The sequence below is a fragment of the Armigeres subalbatus genome, chromosome 1, assembly GCF_024139115.2.
Source record: "Armigeres subalbatus isolate Guangzhou_Male chromosome 1, GZ_Asu_2, whole genome shotgun sequence".
NCBI lineage: Eukaryota > Metazoa > Arthropoda > Insecta > Diptera > Culicidae > Armigeres > Armigeres subalbatus.
The window spans coordinates 253,596,693-253,606,662 of record NC_085139.1 but is presented as its reverse complement, the minus strand read 5'-3'; the positions used below and the strand labels follow the sequence as shown (position 1 = coordinate 253,606,662).

General features: G+C 50.6%; 1 protein-coding gene across 1 annotated transcript in view; it reads right to left on the bottom strand.

Moving 5' to 3' along the window:
- Window positions 1–611: 611 nt before the first annotated feature.
- The window catches only part of LOC134212861 (xaa-Pro aminopeptidase ApepP-like), a 33,297-nt gene continuing 23,938 nt past the window's right edge, over window positions 612–9,970 (bottom strand). Inside the window, exons 2-5 of the mRNA XM_062691115.1 lie at window positions 2,554–2,689; window positions 2,080–2,488; window positions 1,926–2,021; window positions 612–1,860 (exon numbers count right to left, since the gene is read on the bottom strand). Coding sequence (XP_062547099.1) covers window positions 635–1,860; window positions 1,926–2,021; window positions 2,080–2,488; window positions 2,554–2,689 — 1,867 coding nt within the window. The 3' untranslated portion in view covers window positions 612–634. The remainder of the gene's footprint in view (window positions 1,861–1,925; window positions 2,022–2,079; window positions 2,489–2,553; window positions 2,690–9,970) is intronic.

Here is a 9,970-nt window from a genome sequence, read left to right as displayed (position 1 = left end):
TGCCTTTTGTGACACCGCGGCGCTACTGCGTTGTCTCTTCAAATCAGTCAGAGTGGGTTATATTGGTAATAGAGTATATTTGCTGACAGCGTCATCCTGGCGGGCAGAATTGGGAAATTTTCTCTCTCAGAGAGTGCTACCACGTGCTTTTTTAACGGAAAACCTCTCCCTCAGACCTTAAGGAATTTCCCAGAGTTTCTTCCTAGAACTTTGAAAGGAAAGTTCTTAAGAATCCCTGGCGGGGATTCTTCAGAATCTCTGATGGAAATTCTTCGAAATCCCTGACGACGGTTCTTCGAAATCCCTTCCAGAGATTAATCGGAATTCTTAGGAATCCCTTCTGGGGATTCTTCGAAACACTTGCCAGGGATTCTGCAGACTCCCTCCCGGTGAATCTCTGCCAAAGATTCTTCCAAAACCCCTCCTGGAGATTCTTCGGAATGTCTGCAGGCGATTCTTCGGAATTCTTTGGCGTCGCAGCCAAGCAGGAAACCCTTTCCTGGGATTCTTGTTAAAAGAGACGAATTTTGAACTGCACGTAATGTTTCGACTTTATTTCCAAATAATAATTTTTTGGCATTTCTCCAAAAATTAAATGTAACGAACATACATCGGCCTTCAAATTTATTTCATATTAAGATTTCACTATTCGTTGAGTCTTTATACCCAACCATACGTAGGCATCGGACGCATTCTGCTCCAGCAGCAAACTTCCCACCTCTTTCATTACTCTCTCATGGTACGAATTGACCAGCTCCACCTCGTGGTCACTCATCAACGACAGATCCATGAGGTTGGTCGCCAGTGGAGCCACCGTCACCGAATATAGAGTCAACGCCCCTCGTCCTGCGAAGTCATGCGACACGTTAGCCTTCACCACCTGGACAATATCCTCCAACCGTATTCCGAAATCATTCGCCTCATAGTACCCCGGTTCGTTTGAGACGAACATATTCACCTGAAGTCCCTGGTTATCCGCCGCCGACGTGGTGTACACTATGTACGGCGGATATTCATGAACTCCCAGGAACGAGCCGATGCCGTGCCCGGTTCCATGGCTGTAGTCAAGGCCAGCGTCCCACAACGGTCGACGAGCCATGGCATCGAGGAATGCCCCCGATGTCAACGGGGGGAAGACCGCCGAACCGAGACTCAGAAAACCTTGCAGGACGCGAGTGTAGGCCTCCTTCTGGAAGGCCGTTGGTTCACCCATGTGAACCGAGCGAGTGATGTCGGTCGTACCGTCATAGTACTGACCACCAGAATCAATTAGGTAGATGCTGTCCCGTGTGATCAATTTGTCGGTTTCTTCGGTGGGAGTGTAGTGCACGATAGCTCCATTGGAACCAAAGGAACTGATTGAGGTGAAGCTCAAGTCGACAAAGTGCTCCTGCATACTACGGAATTCACGCAGCTTAGCTGCTCCCGACATTTCAGTGATGTTCCCGGAATCGACGTTCTCTTCAAGCCAGTGCAGATATCGAACTACAGCCGTTCCATCACGTAGATGTGCCTCCCGCATACCAACCGCTTCGACGTCGTTCTTCACGGCCTTCATCTTAGCCACGAGGCTGTAAACCTGTATTCTTTGGTCCGCGGGGATCTGAGACAGGATCGCCTGACTGCATGAGGTGGCAATGATCAGCTTTCCGCCGTCCGCTGCCTGAGTCTGAATGCCGCTCAGAATGGCATCGTAATCCCGAACCGTTACGGAGATCCCTTCCTCTTGGAAGTGTTCCTGGATGGTCTCGTTTATACGATCCTGGTTGGTGAATAGGACGATCTCGCTTTGAGTCACGATTAGGTACGCAAAGAATACCGGAGTGTAAAGGATGTCCGTTCCTCGAAGATTGAGAAGCCCTGTGAGATAATAGAAGAATATTTTAATAATTTTAATAATAACTCAATTGAAACTGAAAACTTACACGCAACCTCGTCCAAACCATTGACCACGATGGCAGCTGCTGAATTAGTGTTCAAGAGTCTACGAAGCTCGGTTATTTTCACGGAAGCTCGCTTTCCTACCATGGAAGAGGTGTTGCTTCAGTACAAATAATGATATTAAGTCTAAAAAATTACCAGAGAACTTAATGTCCAACCGAATTAGATCTTCATTGGTCTGCGTTGGTTGATTGTTCCAAACAATATCTACCAGATTGCGCTCCAGTGTCACCAATCGCTGACCTCCGGCGAGTAAAGCCGCTCCCATTCGCTCGAACTCGCTGCTGGTGATGAGGAAAGGATCCGTACCAACCTGAGCACCCGATGGAAGATTGGCCAGCAGCCACTGGTCACGCGTTAGCACACCATAAAGGCCCTCTTTCATCAGGGTCCAATACGCGGGGTCCAGCTGGTTTTCGGCTTGCAGATGATATCGCGCGTCTGTCCAGAGTAGTGCTTTGTCTAAGGTTATGATGGCTGTTCCGGCGGAGCCGGTAAAGTTGGTCACATAGTGGAAGCGCTGGTCGTGCAGAGAGATGTACTCGCTCTGAGAAATGAAAAAGAAAGGAAAGTTTTGGAGGGGCTTCCCAATTTCAAATAAGAGTATAATACGTTATGGGCGTCGACGGAAGGAATAATATACCCCGCCACGTTATAGGTCTGCATGTGGCTACGAATTTCCGTGAGAATTTCTTCCATGCTTTTTGGGGTATCGTCGTACATAGATTCATCATCATTGTTAAGAGCTCTGTAAATAAAAGGAAAGGTGATTGACATAAATCAGTACATTGGATGAAAATTCATAAGCATTAAGCTTAAGCTTACGTATCTATAAACATAAAAATGAATTTCTGTAAGTCTGAACCTTATAGACTCGGAAACTACTGACCTGATCGGGGTGAAAATTTGTATGCAGAGGTTTTTGGGGACGGGGAAGGTTCTTAAGATGGTTCGAGAACCCTCCCTCTTTTGGAAAGGGGGGCTCCCATACAAATGAGATACTAATTTCTTCATAACTCGAGAATTGATCAAACAAATGGAACCAAATCTCCTTAGCCGTGCGGTAAGACGCACAGCTACAAAGCAAGACCATGCTGAGGGTGGCTGGGTTCGATTCCCGAAGCCGGTCTAGGCAATTTTCGGATTGGAAATTGTCTCGACTTCCCTGGGCATAAAAGTATCATCGTGTTAGCCTCATGATATACGAATGCAAAAATGGTAGCTTGGCTTAGAAACCTCGCAGTTAATAACTGTGGAAGTGCTTAATGAACACTAAGCTGCGAGGCCGCTCTGTCCCAGTGTGGGGATGTAATGCCAATAAGAAGAAGAAAAAGAACCAAATCTGGCACGTGAAAGCTTTGGAAGGAATGATATGTTTCTGTGACTGTTCGAAACCTCTCCCCCTTCTGGAAAGGGGTGCTCACATACAAATGAAACAGAAATTTCGACATAACTCGAGAACTAATCAGAGAATAAATCAATTTTAGGGGAAACGAAGTTCGTCGGGCTTCTAGTGTGTAAAAAATTTGCCCTGGAAAAAACAACTGTCAACAATTTTTAAATCATCTTTTCCGTGAACTTCAGAATGACTTTCATTCTTCACTATTTGTGTCATATACACGCCATTTTTCACCAGCCGACCAAATACCACTTAATAAAAAAAAAAACATGCTGCTCAGCTGACCACAAAGTGTTCTTCAAAACAATAGAAACATCATGGCAACTACAATGAACGGAAATGATACTATTTGTACAACTTATTCGTCAGGCAGAAGCCATAACAAAATAAGAGATAAAAGAACAGGCCGAAGCAATTTTAATTTCCTCAGTGCTTCTCAGCGCTATTTGTACTTAGGGGCCGTACACATATTACGTAAGCCCTTATGGGGGGGGGTCCGCCATTATCCTACGCACTATATAAATAAAAAATCATTTGTATGAAAAAAATCTTACAAGGGGGGAGGGGGGATGGAAAAACTAAGAAAAAATGCTTACGTAATATGTGTACGATCCCTTACTAATGACATTACGATCTTTCCTTGGACCCGTACCTTCGTTTTACTTTGGACCCGTTTGCTAAAGTAAACACAAATAGTTCTGACAAGCGGTGATAATTCTGCAAGGACACCGTTTTATTTATTTATTGCCAGACTAAGGCCGGAGTGGCCTGTGTAATACATAAAAGTCTTCTCCATTCAGCTCGGTCCATGGCTGCACTTCGCCAACCACGCAGTCTGCGGAGGGTCCGCAAATCGTCCTCCACCTGATCAATCCACCAGGCCGCTGTGCACTTTGTCTTCTTGTGCCCGTCGGATCGTTGTCGAGAACCATTTTCACCGGATCACTGTTCGACATTCTGGCTACGTCCCCAGCCCACCGCAGTCTTCCGATTTTCGCGGTGTGAACGATGGATGGTTCTCTCAACAGCTTATGCAACTCGTGATTCATTCGCCTCCTTCACGTACCGTCCGTCATCTGCACTCCACCTAAGATGGTACGCAGCACTTTCCTTTCGAAATTCCCAGTGCACATTGGTCCTCCACGAGTATCGTCCAGATCTCGTGTCCGTAAAGAACTACCGGTCTAATAAGCGTTTGGACATAGTCAGTTTGGTACGGCAGCGAACTCTATTCGATCGAAGCGTTTTGCGGAGTCCAAAGTACGTACGATTTCCTGCCATGATGCATCTCCGAATTTCTCTGCTGGTCTCATTATCGGCGGTCATCAGTGAGCCCCAAATACACGAATTCTTCAACCACCTCGATTTCATCACCACCAATACAAACTCGTGGTGGGTCGCTCACATTGTCTTCTCTTGAACCTCTTCCTATCATGTACTTCGTCTTCGACGTGTTGATGACTAGTCCGATCCGCTTAGCTTCCCTCAGTCTGATGTAGGCTTCCTCCATCCTCTCAAAGTTACGTGCCATAATATCTATGTCGTCGGCGAAGCCAAATAGATGGACGGACTTATTGAAAATTGTACCACTCGTGTTAATCCCTGCTCTTAGTATTACCCCTTCCAAAGCGATGTTGAATAGCAGACACGAAAGACCATCACCCGAGTCATCGTCGCTTTGATCTACCGTGTCAGTTTTTCCGGAAATCCGTGTTCGTCCATTAGCTGCCATAGCTGGTCCCGATCGATTGTATCATATGCGGCTTTGAAGTCGATGAATAGATGATGTGTGTGCAGTGTGCACGTTGTATTCGTTGCCGATTGTATGAAGTCGTATTATCTTCTACGTCGTTCGTAATGGTTGTTTTTAGGCGGCTTATTGGACCTGCGCAAACCTCCTGTCTCGTCGGAGGGCCGTCGTGTCAGGGCTGTTGAGCGTTCCACTTAACACTTGGGCTTGGGCTTGTGCGCTTTGAGCGGCTCACGGTCGCTTTGGCGGAGCTGCTTGCGTATACATGCAGCTTTTTATAGAAATTTAACAGGGCCCACTGTCAAACCCCACCACATCCTAGGCAGGCACCACAACTCGCAAATGGCCTGGGGAGGGATCGTCAAGCCCTTGGACATAGTTCCTGCTTCCGAGCCTCTTGAAAGGAGGCTTCCGAGCCTCTTGAAAGGAGGCTTCCTAGCCTCTTGAAAGGAGGCTTCCGAGCCTCTTGAAAGGAGGCTTCCGAGCCTCTTGAAAGGAGGCTTCCGAGCCTCTTGAAAGGGAGGCTTCCAGGCCTCTTGAAAGGAGGCTTGAGCCTCTTGAAGGAGGCTTGAGCCTCTTGAAAGGAGGCTTCCAGGCCTCTTGAAAGGAGGCTTTGAGCCTCTTGAAGGAGGCTTCCAGGCCTCTTGAAAGGAGGCTTCTGAGCCTCTTGAAAGGAGGCTTGAGGCCTCTTGAAAGGAGGCTTCTGAGGCCTCTTGAAAGGGAGGCTTCTGAGCCTCTTGAAAGGAGGCTTTGAGGCCTCTTGAAAGGAGGCTCTGAGCCTCTTGAAAGGAGGCTTCTGAGCCTCTTGAAAGGAGGCTGAGCCTGAGGCCTCTTGAAAGGAGGCCTGAGCCTCTTGAAAGGAGGCTCTGAGCCTCTTGAAAGGAGGCTTCTGAGCCTCTTGAAGGAGGCTCTGAGCCTCTTGAAAGGAGGCTTCTGGAGCCTCTTGAAAGGAGGCTTCCGAGCCTCTTGAAAGGAGGCTTCCAGGCCTCTTGAAAGGAGGCCTGAGCCTCTTGAAAGGAGGCTTCCAGGCCTCTTGAAAGGAGGCTTCCTGAGCCTCTTGAAAGGAGGCTTCCAGGCCTCTTGAAAGGAGGCTTGAGCCTCTTGAAAGGAGGCCTGAGGCCTCTTGAAAGGAGGCTTCTGAGCCTCTTGAAGGAGGAGGCTTCCGAGCCTCTTGAAAGGAGGCTCTGAGCCTCTTGAAGGAGGCCTGAGCCTCTTGAAAGGAGGCTTCCAGCCTCTTGAAAGGAGGCTTTCCTGAGCCTCTTGAAAGGAGGCTTCCAGGCCTCTTGAAAGGAGGCTTCTGAGCCTCTTGAAAGGAGGCCTGAGGCCTCTTGAAAGGAGGCTCTGAGCCTCTTGAAAGGAGGCTTCTGAGCCTCTTGAAAGGAGGCCTGAGCCTCTTGAAAGGAGGCTTCCGGAGCCTCTTGAAAGGAGGCTGGGCCTCTTGAAAGGAGGCCTGAGCCTCTTGGAAAGGAGGCTTCTGGAGCCTCTTGAAAGGAGGCTGAGGCCTCTTGAAAGGAGGCTTCTGAGCCTCTTGAAAGGAGGCTTCCAGGCCTCTTGAAAGGAGGCTGGAGGCCTCTTGAAAGGAGGCCTGAGCCTCTTGAAAGGAGGCTCTGGAGCCTCTTGAAAGGAGGCCCTGAGCCTCTTGAAAGGAGGCCTGAGCCTCTTGAAGGAGGCTTCCGAGGCCTCTTGAAAGGAGGCTTGAGGCCTCTTGAAGGAGGCTTCTGAGCCTCTTGAAAGGAGGCCTGAGCCTCTTGAAAGGAGGCTTGAGCCTCTTGAAAGGAGGCTTCTGAGCCTCTTGAAGGAGGCTTCTGGAGCCTCTTGAAAGGGAGGCTTCTGAGCCTCTTGAAAGGAGGCTGCGAGGCCTCTTGAAGGAGGCTTCTGAGCCTCTTGAAAGGAGGCTTCGGAGCCTCTTGAAAGGAGGCTTCTGAGCCTCTTGAAAGGAGGCTTGAGCCTCTGAAAGGAGGCTTCTGAGCCTCTTGAAAGGAGGCTTCTGGGCCTCTTGAAAGGAGGCTTGAGCCTCTTGAAAGGAGGCTTGAGGCCTCTTGAAAGGAGGCTTCCAGGCCTCTTGAAAGGAGGCTTGGAGGCCTCTTGAAAGGAGGCCTGAGCCTCTTGAAGGAGGCCTGAGCCTCTTGAAAGGAGGCTTCTGGGCCTCTTGAAAGGAGGCCTGAGCCTCTTGAAAGGAGGCTTCTGAGGCCTCTTGAAAGGAGGCTTCTGAGCCTCTTGAAAGGAGGCCTGAGGCCTCTTGAAGGAGGCCTGAGCCTCTTGAAAGGAGGCTTCCAGGCCTCTTGAAAGGAGGCCTGAGCCTCTTGAAAGGAGGCTTCCTGAGCCTCTTGAAAGGAGGCTTCCGAGCCTCTTGAAAGGAGGCTTCCTGAGCCTCTTGAAAGGAGGCTTCCAGGCCTCTTGAAAGGAGGCTCTGAGCCTCTTGAAGGAGGCTTGAGCTCTTGAAAGGAGGCTTCTGAGCCTCTTGAAGGAGGCTTCCGGAGCCTCTTGAAAGGAGGCTTGAGCCTCTTGAAAGGAGGCTCTGAGCCTCTTGAAAGGAGGCTTCAGGCCTCTTGAAGGAGGCTCTGAGCCTCTTGAAAGGAGGCTTCTGAGCCTCTTGAAAGGAGGCCTGAGCCTCTTGAAAGGAGGCTTCCTGAGCCTCTTGAAAGGAGGCTCTGAGCCTCTTGAAAGGAGGCTTCTGAGGCCTCTTGAAAGGAGGCTGAGCCTCTTGAAAGGAGGCTTCCTGAGCCTCTTGAAGGAGGCTGTGAGCCTCTTGGAAAGGGAGGCCTGGAGCCTCTTGAAAGGAGGCTTCTGAGGCCTCTTGAAAGGAGGCCTGAGCCTCTTGAAAGGAGGCCTGAGCCTCTTGAAAGGAGGCTTCCTGAGCCTCTTGAAAGGGAGGCTTCCTGAGGCCTCTTGAAAGGAGGCTTCTGGAGCCTCTTGAAGGAGGCTTCAGGCCTCTTGAAAGGAGGCTTCCGGGCCTCTTGAAAGGAGGCTGAGCCTCTTGAAAGGGAGGCTCTGAGCCTCTTGAAAGGAGGCTGAGCCTCTTGAAGGAGGCTTCTGAGCCTCTTGAAAGGAGGCTTCCGGAGCCTCTTGAAAGGAGGCTTCCTGAGCCTCTTGAAAGGGAGGCTTCCAGGCCTCTTGAAAGGAGGCTTGAGGCCTCTTGAAAGGGAGGCTGAGAGCTCTCTTGAAAGGAGGCTTCTGAGCCTCTTGAAAGGAGGCTTCTGAGGCCTCTTGAAAGGAGGCTTCTGAGCCTCTTGAAAGGAGGCTTCTGAGCCTCTTGAAGGAGGCTTCTGGAGCCTCTTGAAGGAGGCTTCCGAGGCCTCTTGAAAGGAGGCTTGAGCCTCTTGAAAGGGAGGCTTTGAGCCTCTTGAAAGGGAGGCTCTGAGCCTCTTGAAAGGAGGCTTCCAGGCCTCTTGAAAGGAGGCTTCTGAGCCTCTTGAAAGGAGGCCTTCCTGAGCCTCTTGAAAGGAGGCTTCCAGGCCTCTTGAAAGGAGGCCTGAGCCTCTTGAAAGGAGGCTTCTGAGCCTCTTGAAAGGAGGCTTTGAGCCTCTTGAAAGGAGGCTTCTGAGCCTCTTGAAAGGAGGCTCTGAGCCTCTTGAAAGGAGGCTTCTGAGCCTCTTGAAAGGAGGCTTGAGGCCTCTTGAAAGGAGGCTTGAGCCTCTTGAAAGGAGGCTTCTGAGGCCTCTTGAAAGGAGGCTGAGGCCTCTTGAAAGGAGGCTTCTGAGCCTCTTGAAAGGAGGCCTGAGCGGGCCTCTTGAAAGGAGGCCTGAGGCCTCTTGAAAGGAGGCCTGAGCCTCTTGAAAGGAGGCTTCCAGGCCTCTTGAAGGAGGCTTCTGAGGCCTCTTGAAAGGAGGCTCTGAGCCTCTTGAAAGGAGGCCTGAGCCTCTTGAAAGGGAGGCCTGAGGCCTCTTGAAAGGAGGCTTCTGAGCCTCTTTGAGGAGGCTTCCTGAGCCTCTTGAAAGGAGGCCTGAGCCTCTTGAAAGGAGGCTTCTGAGGCCTCTTGAAAGGAGGCTTCCTGAGCCTCTTGAAAGGAGGCTTCCGGGCCTCTTGAAAGGAGGCTGAGCCTCTTGAAAGGAGGCTTCCTGAGCCTCTTGAAAGGAGGCTCTGAGCCTCTTGAAAGGAGGCCTGAGCCTCTTGAAAGGAGGCTTCTGAGCCTCTTGAAAGGAGGCTGGAGCCTCTTGAAAGGAGGCCTTGAGCCTCTTGAAAGGAGGCTTCTGAGCCTCTTGAAAGGAGGCTTCCTGAGCCTCTTGAAAGGAGGCTGGAGCCTCTTGAAGGAGGCTTCTGAGCCTCTTGAAAGGAGGCTTCCTGAGCCTCTTGAAAGGAGGCTTGGAGCCTCTTGAAAGGAGGCTTCTGAGCCTCTTGAAGGAGGCCTGAGCCTCTTGAAAGGAGGCCTGAGCCTCTTGAAAGGAGGCTTCTGAGCCTCTTGAAAGGAGGCTTCTGAGGCCTCTTGAAAGGAGGCCTGAGCCTCTTGAAAGGAGGCGCTGAGCCTCTTGAAAGGAGGCTTCCTGAGGCCTCTTGAAAGGAGGCCTGAGCCTCTTGAAAGGAGGCCTGAGCCTCTTGAAAGGAGGCTTCTGAGCCTCTTGAAAGGAGGCTTGAGGCCTCTTGAAAGGAGGCTTGAGCCTCTTGAAAGGAGGCTTCCGAGCCTCTTGAAAGGAGGCTTCTGAGCCTCTTGAAAGGAGGCTTCTGAGCCTCTTGAAAGGAGGGCTGGAGGCCTCTTGAAAGGAGGCTTCTGAGCCTCTTGAAAGGAGGCTCTGAGCCTCTTGAAAGGAGGCTTCTGAGGCCTCTTGAAAGGAGGCTTCTGAGGCCTCTTGAAAGGAGGCTTCTGAGCCTCTTGAAAGGAGGCTTGAGCCTCTTGAAAGGAGGCTTGAGGCCTCTTGAAAGGAGGCTTCTGAGCCTCTTGAAAG